Source organism: Pristiophorus japonicus, chromosome 8, assembly GCF_044704955.1.
Source record: "Pristiophorus japonicus isolate sPriJap1 chromosome 8, sPriJap1.hap1, whole genome shotgun sequence".
NCBI classification, from domain to species: domain Eukaryota; kingdom Metazoa; phylum Chordata; class Chondrichthyes; family Pristiophoridae; genus Pristiophorus; species Pristiophorus japonicus.
Window position 1 is genome coordinate 166,265,706 of NC_091984.1, and position 12,643 is coordinate 166,278,348.

Genomic DNA, 12,643 nt, shown 5'->3' on the forward strand with positions numbered 1-12,643 from the left:
AATATCATGGGGCGGTGGTTAGACTCTCCCTTGTTGAAGATGGTCATTGCTTGGCACTTGTGTGGCGTGAATGTTACTTGCCACTTATCAGCCCAAGCCTGAATGTTGTCCAGGTCTTGCTGCATGCGGGCATGGACTACACCATTATCTGAGGAGTTGTGAATGGACTTATGATGGAGGGAAGGTCATTGATGAAGCAGCTGAAGATGGTTGGGCCTAGGACACTGACCTGAGGAACTCCTGGAGTGATGTCCTGGGGCCGAGATGATTGACCAATCACCACAACCATCTTCCTTTGTGGTAGGTATGACTCCAACCAGTGGAGAGTTTCCCCCGATTCCCATTGCAATGGTTCTAAAGAGCAGCACAGCCCAGCACTGCAGTGTTAGTGAACTAACACTCACTGAGCCAGGTCATTATTGCCGTGTGTTAGTGAACTAACTCACCGAGCCAGCCCAGCCCAAGTGTGTGTTAGTGAACTAACTCACCGAGCCAGCCCAGCCCAGTGTGTGTTAGTGAACTAACTCACCGAGCCAGCCCAGCCCAGTGTGTGTTAGTGAACTATCTCACCGAGCCAGCCCAGCCCAGCGTGTGTTAGTGAACTAACTCACCGAGCCAGCCCAGCGTGCGTTAGTGAACTAACTCACCGAGCCAGCCCAGCCCAGTGTGTGTTAGTGAACTAACTCACCGAGCCAGCCCAGCCCAGTGTGTGTTAGTGAACTATCTCACCGAGCCAGCCCAGCCCAGCGTGTGTTAGTGAACTAACTCACCGAGCCAGCCCAGCGTGTGTTAGTGAACTAACTCACCGAGCCAGCCCAGCCCAGTGTGTGTGAGTGAACTATCTCACCGAGCCAGCTCAGCCCAGCGTGTGTTAGTGAACTAACTCACCGAGCCAGCCCAGCGTGTGTTAGTGAACTAACTCACCGAGGCAGCCCGGCCCAGTGTGTGTTAGTGAACTATCTCACCGAGCCAGCCCAGCCCAGCGTGTGTTAGTGAACTAACTCACCGAGCCAGCCCAGCGTGTGTTAGTGAACTAACTCACCGAGCCAGCCCAGCCCAGTGTGTGTGAGTGAACTATCTCACCGAGCCAGCTCAGCCCAGCGTGTGTTAGTGAACTAACTCACCGAGCCAGCCCAGCGTGTGTTAGTGAACTAACTCACCGAGGCAGCCCGGCCCAGTGTGTGTTAGTGAACTAACTCACCGAGCCAGCCCAGCCCAGCGTGTGTTCGTAAACTAACTCACCGAGCCAGCCCAGCGTGTGTTAGTGAACTAACTCACCAAGCCAGCCCAACATGTATTAGTGAACTATCTCACCGAGCCAGCCCAGCCCAGCGTGTGTTAGTGAAGAAACATGCTGGGCCAGAATGTGCTTGAATCCAGCTCCTGATTTGCCGTTGGCTCTGGAAAAAGGTGAAGTATGGAGATTAAGACAGTCTCCCACAGAGAAGAAACCCTGGAGCCAAAGTCACCCAGATGCTTGCCTGTCTCTTGGTGGCTGGTGAGACCACTGGAGACTGGAGAACAGATTCCACATAACCAAACTCCATAAGAACATAAGAACTAGGAATAGGAGTCGGCCATTTGGCCCCTCAAGCCTGCTCTGACATTCAATAAGGTCATGGCTGATCTGATCATGGACTCAGCTCCACTTCCCTGCCTGCTCCCCATAACCCTTTACTCCCTTATCGCTCAAAAATCTGTCTATCTCCGCCTTAAATATATTCAATGACCCAGCCTCCACAGCTCTCTGGGGCAGAGAATTCCACAGATTTACAACCCTCAGAGAAGAAATTCCTCCTCATCTCCGTTTTAAATAGGCGGCCCTTATTCTGAGACAACGCCTCCTTGTTCTAGATTCCCTCACGAAGGGAACCACCTTCTCTGCATCTATCTGGGAATGCGTGGGGAGCTTAAAGGTTTCAATAACATTTAAAAATCTAATAAAGGAAGATAAATTGGGGCCCATCTGAAGTGCAATTTCCAGATCACCATTAATACAGACGTTGCCGCAAAAGGCCACTGGCTGGGGCAGCGGAAAGTAACTGCAGGAAATCCTAGCAGACAAGAGGTCATCCATGGAAACGCTGGTGATGCAGCCCTGCACAGCCTGGAGTATAATACAGCACGCAGCCTGGATGGGTCAGCACAAGGCTGCGGTGACCGCCAGCAGAGCAAAGGGAACATTTAAACAGAAAAGCTTATTAACGAATGTTCCCAGACTTGCCACCCCCACCAAACCCAGCTGACTTAACAGAAGCTGAACAGCAGAGGCTCTCTGCTAAAGGTAAAAAGCAGTCAATACTGCAGACAAGCAAAAGTAAATGAAGGGTGTCGAGCTGAATGGGGGGGGGGGGGGGGGGGAAAGAGGGGGGGGGGGGGGGGAAGAAAAAGAGGGAGGTGCCTGGAGCCCCCACATTTCACACCCACCCCTCCACCCAGCTCTATTACACCCAGAGCCCCTTCCCCCAAGCTGTATTGAAACATTTTACCCTGAGCACAAGTGCACATGGACGAGGGCTGAACTCTCAGCACCATGTACTCACCAAGTTCCTGACGTCAGGCCCAAACATCTGCTTGTACACACAATCCTGCCCCTCCAGGTTGTACACGTGACTCTTGACTCTGAAGGTTGTATCCGCTATTGGGGAATGCCACGATGACAAGAAACTGCTGCCGAAGCCCGGAGATGCATACACACGATGCTGTCTCGGATGGTGCATGGGATCCGGTTCCATAAACTGCCGCTCCGCTATTTTAAAACAAAGCACAATTCGGGGTTTATACAGAGGCAGATAGTCAAACTGGTCCAATCCCTGGTGAAAATCAGTCAGGTGTGGCTCAGTGGTAGTCACACTACAAAGACTTGAACACAATCCAGGCCAACACTCCAGTGCAATACTTAAGGGCGTGCTGCACGGTCGTTAAACTGAGGTCCCGCCTGAACTCTCAGGTGGGCATGAAAGAGATCTCAGCATTATTTTGAAGAGGAGCAGGGAAGTTATCCTTGGTGTCCTGCACAATATTTATTCTATCAACCAACATCACAAACAGATTATCTGGACATTTAAATGCTATTTGTGGGAGCTTGAGCATAAATTATCTGCTGCATTTCCTACATTATAACAGCGACTACATTTCAAAAGTACTTAATTGGCTGTAAAGCACTGGGATGTACTGAGGCTGTGACAGGTGCTATATAAATGCAAGATCTTTATGTCTTTTTTTTTTGCATGGGTGTGGTTCAATGTCACAGTGCCACAGATGGATGGAGGAGCAATCTCCCCCATATTAAATGGACTGCCGATGAACCAGAGCCAGTTTTACATATTTCCTCCTCCTCTGAAGACACTGGCCAGTCCTCTGTTCCACATGCAGTGGCGATACCTCAGCCTCTTTGTGTGGAAGTTTTCAGAGTGCTGGAGGGATAGTTGACTTTTGGGTTGGGGTCAGGTTAAGGAGAGGCAATCAGAGCAACGATCAGTTGTAGCCTCACTGGATCGGCACACACAATGTCCAGAAAGGGTCAGTGATCAGAAGGCTGAGAATATCAGAGGCCTTCCTGGTCAGGTTACCACACTAGGCTGGGCATTTATCCATTGAGGTTCTAGGGAGCCCTGCTCTAGCTATGGATCTAGGGCAGCAGAGCTACCCAGGTGAAGGGGTCGGGATGCAGGCCGATCTGAAGGGGCTGTGGGGATGGTTAATGAGTTGGGGATTGCAAGGATTTCAGACTGCTATAGCACCACAATCACCCTTACCTTCCTTGATCATGTCGGCGAGGTTGGGCTGACTATACACCTTGGCCACTCGGTATACCATCAGTGCATTCTTGGGGCTGACGAGATCGGTGCGCAAAGCTCGATTCAAAAAGCCTTGGAAGAGTTTTGTGAACATCAGCAAGTTTTCCTGCACAAAGGGTGCCCTGTGACAGAAGGAAGGGTTAGGAGAGGGATCTAGTTCGGGATTTCAAAAGAACGGGCTGCTAAAATAATGGAGCCATTCTCCAGTGGTTCAAACTCAATGTGTCCACAAACAAAGATCGCTGTGAGCTTCAACATCACCTACAGGACTCAATTACCATTCGGCCCATCGTGCCTGTACCACGGCTAGTTCTACAACTGAAGCGATCTACTTTTAGCTCATTTCCACATATCCTTCCTTTGTCAATACAGATCCAATTCTTTTTTTTTTTTTTAAAAAGTCTCTTCCTCAACAGCCCCATGTTCAAATCAAGCATTTCTTCCCCCTTCGCTCTCCCACTGATAATCCTCAGTCTGTGCTTCCCGTTATTGATTCACCAACCACCGGGAACAATCTTTCACCATTTCACCTCGCAAAACCTCCATTCGCTTTCACCGTAACAATAACAGTTTTGCAATGTTACTTGGGTTTTATTTATTTGGCGGGGAGAGAACACAAAGGGAGGAAAATGAGCGAGGAATTACCGAGCCCGACAGTGGTGAGGAATTAGACTCGATACCTGCTGCTTTAGAATAAACCACGCTAATCTCACAGCCTCAGTCGTCAAAGACATTTAAAATATAAAAATAAAGTTGATCATAGAAACTTCCTCCAGATAAAACGTAACTCATCGAAGTATAGAATTCCAAAGAACCAAATGCCTCCCATTGGCTGCCAAATCCATTTCCATTTATAGAATTTAACTGGACCAAGCCGCTTTCCATTCACTCCCTTGAAATACATAGCATTACAACAGGAAAACAGGCCATTTGGCCCAATCAGTTCATGCTAGCAGTTACCATCCAAGCAAGCAAATAGCTTTACTCACATTGACCTACCCTGTTCCTGTATCTCTTGTATTAGAACCCTATTCACCAAACCATTTCCATTGTCCAGAACTTCAACGTACCTTCATCCTCGCTCCAGATAGGGTAAAGACTAATTGGTCAGAGCACATTTGGAATAGTGTGTGCAGTGCTGGGCACAATACCTTAAAAATGACAGTTTATTGCTCGAAGCAATGGAGAGACACTTGCTGAGGTGACCGGTTTTAACCGGTGAAAGGAGCAAGAGGGGCACATGGTCCAGATCTTGCAGATGGTGAGAAGCACGGGTAACAAATATAAGCAGGCTATTAAGCTCGGCTGTGCGCACAAAACTGGAGGGCATAGATTAAAGTGAAGATGACTCGAGCAAAGTTAGAAAGGTATCTTCAGTCACGGTATAACCGGACTCTCCCATTCCCCTATATCAAAACCCTCGGTGTGACTTACCATCGGTCTGGTACACTGCGATCCACAGGTTCGATCATGCAGAGAGGTTTCTCTATTGCATACCTCCAGGGCTGCAGATAGCTGAGCCAAGTTTCTAAAACCTGCAGAAAAAAAAATTACTTTAACAAAGGGACGTGCACACAGATTAAAAGCTGACCCTCCAGACCAAGTGGCCACTTGGGAATGAAAACATCTGGCAGAATAATGATAAATTGTGACCGAAGATTTGAGTTGCACAGTGCAGATTAATCAGAATGATACCATGGCGATGATGGCAGCAAGATCAGTTGGAGCTGGTGAATTAACAGCATCACACCAGAAGTATACTGGCACAACAGGGTAAAGGCTACACACTATTCCAAATGTGCTCTGACCAATTAGCCTTTACCCTATTGTGTATTAGTATTTTTCCCTATAGTATGTTGATAGCAGAACTCTAACCGTACCCAGGGATAACACTGGTTACAAGTGACACTTCACAGGTGTTTTAAGGGTGTTCTGAGACACACTGCTAAATCCAGACACTGGGGTAGATCTCAACTTTGTGCGACAGTGTACAACATGTGATAGTGAGTTGACTTCAATGGAAATAAAGATCGGGGAGATATAAAGTGGGCTGCTGACACATGATCACCTGTTTTACAGTATCGAACAATATCCAGAACGACCCCACTGCCTTTACAAAAGTTTCTATAGATATGTAAAGAGAAAAAGGTTAGTAAAGACAAATGTAGGTCCCCTGCAGTCAGAATCAGGGGAAGTCATAACGGGGAACAAAGAAATGGCGGACCAATTGAACAAGTACTTTGGTTCGGTATTCACGAAGGAGGACACGAACAACCTTCCGGTTATAAAAGGGGTCGGGGGGTCTAGTAAGGAGGAGGAACTGAGGGAAATCCTTATTAGCCGGGAAATTGTGTTGGGGAAATTGATGGGATTGAAGGCCGATAAATCCCCAGGGCCTGATGGACTGCATCCCAGAGTACTTAAGGAGGCGGCCTTGGAAATAGTGGATGCGTTGACAGTCATTTTCCAACATTCCATTGACTCTGGATCAGTTCCTATGGAGTGGAGGGTAGCCAATGTAACCCCACTTTTTAAAAAAGGAGGGAGAGAGAAAACAGGGAATTATAGACCGGTCAGCCTGACATCGGTAGTGGGTAAAATGATGGAATCAATTATTAAGGATGTCATAGCAGTGCATTTGGAAAGAGGTGACATGATAGGTCCAAGTCAGCATGGATTTGTGAAAGGGAAATCATGCTTGACAAATCTTCTGGAATTTTTTGAGGATGTTTCCAGTAGAGTGGATAAGGGAGAACCAGTTGATGTGGTATATTTGGACTTTCAGAAGGCTTTCGACAAGGTCCCACACAAGAGATTGATGTGCAAAGTTAGAGCACATGGGATTGGGGGTAGTGTACTGACATGGATTGAGAACTGGTTGTCAGACAGGAAGCAAAGAGTAGGAGTAAATGGGTACTTTTCAGAATGGCAGGCAGTGACTAGTGGGGTACCGCAAGGTTCTGTGCTGGGGCCCCAGCTGTTTACACTGTACATTAATGATTTAGATGAGGGGATTAAATGTAGTATCTCCAAATTTGCAGATGACACTAAGTTGGGTGGCAGTGTGAGCTGCGAGGAGGATGCTGTGAGGCTGCAGAGCGACTTGGATAGGTTAGGTGAGTGGGCAAATGCATGGCAGATGAAGTATAATGTGGATAAATGTGAGGTTATCCACTTTGGTGGTAAAATCAGAGAGACAGACTATTATCTGAATGGTGACAGATTAGGAAAAGGGGAGGTGCAAAGAGACCTGGGTGTCATGGTACATCAGTCATTGAAGGTTGGCATGCAGGTGCAGCAGGCGGTTAAGAAAGCAAATGGCATGTTGGCCTTCATAGCAAGGGGATTTGAGTACAGGGGCAGGGAGGTGTTGCTACAGTTGTACAGGGCATTGGTGAGGCCACACCTGGAGTATTGTGTACAGTTTTGGTCTCCTAACCTGAGGAAGGACATTCTTGCTATTGAGGGAGTGCAGCGAAGGTTCACCAGACTGATTCCCGGGATGGCGGGACTGACCTATCAAGAAAGACTGGATCAACTGGGCTTGTATTCACTGGAGTTCAGAAGAATGAGAGGGGACCTCATAGAAACATATAAAATTCTGACGGGGTTAGACAGGTTAGATGCAGGAAGAATGTTCCCAATGTTGGGGAAGTCCAGAACCAGGGGTCACAGTCTAAGGATAAGGGGTAAGCCATTTAGGACCGAGATGCGGAGGAACTTCTTCACCCAGAGAGTGGTGAACCTGTGGAATTCTCTACCACAGAAAGTTGTTGAGGCCAATTCACTAAATATATTCAAAAAGGAGTTAGATGAGGTCCTTACTGCTAGGGGGATCAAGGGGTATGGCGAGAAAGCAGGAATGGGGTACTGAAGTTGAATGTTCAGCCATGAACTCATTGAATGGCGGTGCAGGCTAGAAGGGCCGAATGGCCTACTCCTGCACCTATTTTCTATGTTTCTATGAATGCTGCTGTGTGCTGGTCTTGCATACGCGCCACTCCATCACTGCTCACCCTGCCCTCCCAGCTGATACCCAACACAATCTTGGAGCACTTGGGCCTCCACAACATCAGCCGGCATGGAGGGTCCCGGCCGATACGGCACCAGCCCGACACAGTGCCGAGGGCCCCGGCCTGACACGGCACCGAGGGCCCGACACAGCACCGAGGGTCCTGGCCCGATATGGCACCGAGGGTCCTGGCCCGACACAGCACCGAGGGCCCCGGCCCGACAAGGCACGACACAGCACCGAGGGTCCTGGCCCGCTACGGCACCAGCCCGACACAGCACCGAGGGCCCCGGCCCGATACGGCACCGGCCCGACACAGCACCGAGGGCCCCGGCCCGATACGGCACTAGCCCGACACAGCACCAGCCCGACACAGCACCGAGGGCCCCGGCCCGACACAGCACCGAGGGCCCCGGCCCGACACAGCACCGGCCTGACACAGCACCGAGGGCCCCGGCCCGATACGGCACCAGCCCGACACAGCACCGAGGGTCCTGGCCCGATACGGCACAGGCCCGACACAGCACCGAGGGCCCCGGCCCGATACGGCACCAGCCCGACACAGCACCGAGGGTCCTGGCCCGATACGGCACAGGCCCGACACAGCACCGAGGGCCCCGGCCCGATACGGCACTAGCCCGACACAGCACCAGCCTGACACAGCACCGAGGGCCCCGGCCCGACACAGCACCGAGGGCCCCGGCCCGATACGGCACAGGCCCGACACAGCGCCGAGGGCCCCGGCCCGACAGAGCACCGAGAGTCCTGGCCTGATACGGCACCTGCCCGACAGCGCCGAGCGCCCCGGTCCGACACGGCACCGGCCCGACACAGCACCGAGGGTCCTGGCCCGACACAGCACCGAGGGTCCTGGCCCGATACGGCACCGAGGGCCCTGGCCCGATACGGCACCGGCCCGACACAGCACCGAGGGTCCTGGCCCGACACGACACCGGCCCGACACAGCACCGAGGGCCCCGGCCCGATAAGGCACCGAGGGTCCTGGCCCGACAAGGCACCGAGGACACGACACAGCACCGAGGGTCCTGGCCCGCTACGGCACCAGCCCGACAGCACCGAGGGCCCCGGCCCGACACAGCACCGAGGGTCCTGGCCCGATACGGCACCAGACGACACAGCACCGAGGGTCCTGGCCCGATACGGCACCAGCCCGACACAGCACCGAGGGTCCTGGCCCGATACGGCACCGGCCCGACACAGCACCGAGGGCCCCGGCCCGATACGGCACCGGCCCGACACAGCACCGAGGGCCCCGGCCCGATACGGCACTAGCCCGACACAGCACCAGCCCGACACAGCACCGAGGGCCCCGGCCCGACACAGCACCGAGGGCCCCGGCCCGATACGGCACTAGCCCGACACAGCACCAGCCCGACACAGCACCGAGGGCCCCGGCCCGACACAGCACCGAGGGCCCCGGCCCGACACAGCACCGAGGGCCCCGGCCCGACACCAGCCCGACACAGCACCAGCCCGACACAGCACCGAGGGTCCTGGCCCGATACGGCACAGGCCCGACAGCACCGAGGGCCCTGGCCCGATACGGCACTAGCCCGACACAGCACCAAGGGTCCTGGCCCGATACGGCACCGGCCCGACACAGCACCGAGGGCCCCGGCCCGATACGGCACAGGCCCGACAGCACCGAGGGCCCTAGCCCGACACAGCACCAGCCCGACACAGCACCAAGGGTCCTGGCCCGACACAGCACCGAGGGCCCCGGCCCGATACGGCACAGGCCCGACAGCACCGAGGGCCCTAGCCCGACACAGCACCAGCCCGACACAGCACCAAGGGTCCTGGCCCGATACGGCACAGGCCCGACAGCACTGAGGGCCCCGGCCCGATACGGCACAGGCCCGACACAGCACAGAGGGTCCTGGCCGATACGGCACCGGCCCGACACAGCACCGAGGGCCCCGGCCCGATACGGCACAGCACCGAGGGCCCCGGCCCGACACAGCACCGAGGGCCCCGGTCCGACACAGCACCGGCCCGACACAGCACCGAGGGTCCTGGCCCGATACGGCACCGGCCCGCACTTACTCATATTACAGCTCAACAGCATTCAACTTCACCAGAGGTGTGTCGATCAGAATATTTGATACTCCCCTCGTGCCACAGACCATTCCTGGGCCGAGGGGGCCGACAGACAGGCAGCTCCCTCCCAGCCCTCAGACAAAGCTGCCGTGCAAGAGGGGACCACCCGACAGCACAGTCGAGACAACGAGCTTGCTGTGTGGGTAACCATGGGATGAATTTAAGTCTTCCTGCCTTGCAATGGAACACAGGTGAGTTTTAGTACATGCAACAACTTGCATTTATACAGAACCTTTCACAGAAAAAGTAGCAATTCACAAAGGGTTAATCAGACAAAAATGGATGTGGAGCCAAAGGAAGAGATATTGGGAACAACCAAAAGCTTGGTTTTAAGGAGGGTCTTGGAGGCGGAGAGATAGAGGGGTTTAGGGAGGGCAGGGAGTGGAGAGTTCAGGAGAGGCTGCAAGGCTGGAGACTTCAGAGACGAGAAGGGATTTAAAGATGGGGGATGAGAATTTTAAATATACTGCAAAATTCAGTCAGTCTCCTGTTTTATGTTCATTTCAATAAATGCCTGCCAATTGTACCAGTGTGAAGTTCACTTCCCAGCATCGGAACAGGGTAAAGGTAGAAAGGTTTGGGAAGGAGCTGCGATTAAATCCAGTGCCAGTTACAGTGCTATTAGCAGCACAACATGCGCTAGTTCCTTTTGTTCTATTGGGTACATAGGTGATCAGAATTAAAACAAGCAGCCCGAGGTGATACCTACAGCTCGAAAGGAGGCATCCAGAGGCCAGTGATTAAAGCACTGCTGCAGGAACACGTAGAGTTTTTGCTGAAAGAAGCACGAAATCACAGCCCTGCAAGAAAATCGGAACAAATTACTTCCATCTCCACAGTACAGGCAGATTTACCACATAGTTCACACTGGGATCAGTCTTATTGCTCTGCCCCTCTCTTGCAATTTATGTATGTTTTTGTGAACACATCGCTCCACGTGTAGTCTCACCATGTACCCCAGCATTAATGGATGATTGTCCTGCTGAAGTAGTCCAGCATTCTACGAGCTTTTTAATTACTTCTCCACACGGAAAGGGACGCCGCCACTATTTTCGTGTGCGAACCCATCCATCGCCTACGCGAGATGCGCAAGTGATTTGATGTTACTCAGAAACGGCACTTATACCATTTACCAGCTCAGGATTTTTTAATGCAAAATGTTGAAATTCAGCCAGCAAATCATACTACACATCAAGTGTAGGAACTGATGGCACGTGTTGTGGAATGGCTCTCGCTCATCACTTGCTCCAATTATAACCTCAGTACCGTTGTTCTCTTGTTGCTCTGAATTTTCCTCAATATCCTCCTCCACTAATGTCGTGCTTCAATTTTGTGGCCCTTTTTGTCCCCCTCTCAACCCGACCCACTTGTCCCCCTCTCACCCTGACCGTTATGCTCCCTCAGTTTAATTTCCCAACCCGGTTTTCATTCTCCCCCTCCAGCTGATCCCTGTCCCGACATCTGATCCAAGGCAGGGGATATTAGAGGTGCTACAAGTTGCCATCGTGTCCTTGGGGGCGAGGGAAGAGAGATCAACTAATGATTGCTAATCAGTGACCCTCAACAGAAAGTGAGCATGTGCAGATGTCAGCTGATGCCCTTGTGGCTGAACAGCCCATGAAATCATACCCCAGGGGGCAGTCAGCACCTTTGGGAAGGAGGACTGGTAGGAAATGGACCAGGAGTTGGCAAGCAGTTGATCTGAGGATGTATCACTCTCCCAAAAACTACTCTGACAGGTGGGACAGGGTACCTGTGGTATTACTGCAACATCGGCACATTGGGAAGAATGGCAGACTAGACATGCATGGCCTCATGCAGCCAGATTCCTTAATGTGGTCACAGTGACATCTTGGTCATGGAAAACAACAGGGTGAAGCTCTGCCAGTATCACATTTAAAATAATCTGCCCAGTGCACGGCACTTATACAGCACCGGCGCACATCCGCCGGGCATCTCAAAACACTTCACAATGTAGGGAAACGTGCCAGCCAAGGTCCCACAAGCAGCAGAGCGATAAATGGCCAGGTAATGTGTGTGTTGAGGAAGGAGTGTTGGTCCACCGCATCGAGAGAACTCCCTGCTCTTCAAACAGCATCAAGGCATCTCGTTTCCACCTGAATTGGGCTTTCGTTTAATGTCAGCCAAAAGACATGCACTGCACCAGAGTCTTCGCTCAAATTGTGGAAGTCCTGGATTGGGGCTTGACGGGAATTTCTTCTCACGAGGATCGTGAATCTTTGGAACTCTCTACCCCAGGGAGCTATGGAGGCTGGGTCATTGAATATATTTAAAGTGGAGATAGACAGATTCTTGAACGATAAGGGAATAAAGGGTTATGGGAGCGGGCAGGAAAGTGGAGTTGAGGCCATGATCAGATCATTATTGGATGGCGGAGCAGGCTCGAGGGGCCAAATGGCCAACTCCTGCTCTTATTTCTCATGTTCTTATGAATGAGTGTACTACCACCCAAATCAAGGAATGCTAGATGTGTAACCTGGGTGCTGAGATCCACACAAACAGGAGAATGTCGAGATGGGAGCTACGACACTAAACTTTGGGAGAGATGTAGAGGGGGAAGAGGAGGGAACATTATAAAGAGCCAAACTCTAGGGATGGCAGGTGGAGGGAGGCAGGGGACTGAACATAGCCCTTTCCAATCCAGTGCAAGGGAAGTGAGTTGGGGAGGTCTCTATCTCATGGCATAAAT

At 52.0% G+C, this 12,643-nt stretch overlaps 1 protein-coding gene across 4 annotated transcripts in view; it reads right to left on the reverse strand.

The window, feature by feature from the left end:
- The window catches only part of smpd4 (sphingomyelin phosphodiesterase 4), a 64,556-nt gene that overhangs the window by 9,968 nt on the left and 41,945 nt on the right, over positions 1-12,643 (reverse strand). For all 4 annotated transcript variants that reach the window (XM_070887511.1, XM_070887509.1, XM_070887510.1 and 1 more), the window contains 4 exons: positions 10,643-10,733; positions 5,235-5,335; positions 3,759-3,922; positions 2,544-2,749 (listed from right to left, as the gene is read on the reverse strand). In XM_070887511.1, the coding sequence (XP_070743612.1) occupies positions 2,544-2,749; positions 3,759-3,922; positions 5,235-5,335; positions 10,643-10,733 (562 nt within the window). The remainder of the gene's footprint in view (positions 1-2,543; positions 2,750-3,758; positions 3,923-5,234; positions 5,336-10,642; positions 10,734-12,643) is intronic.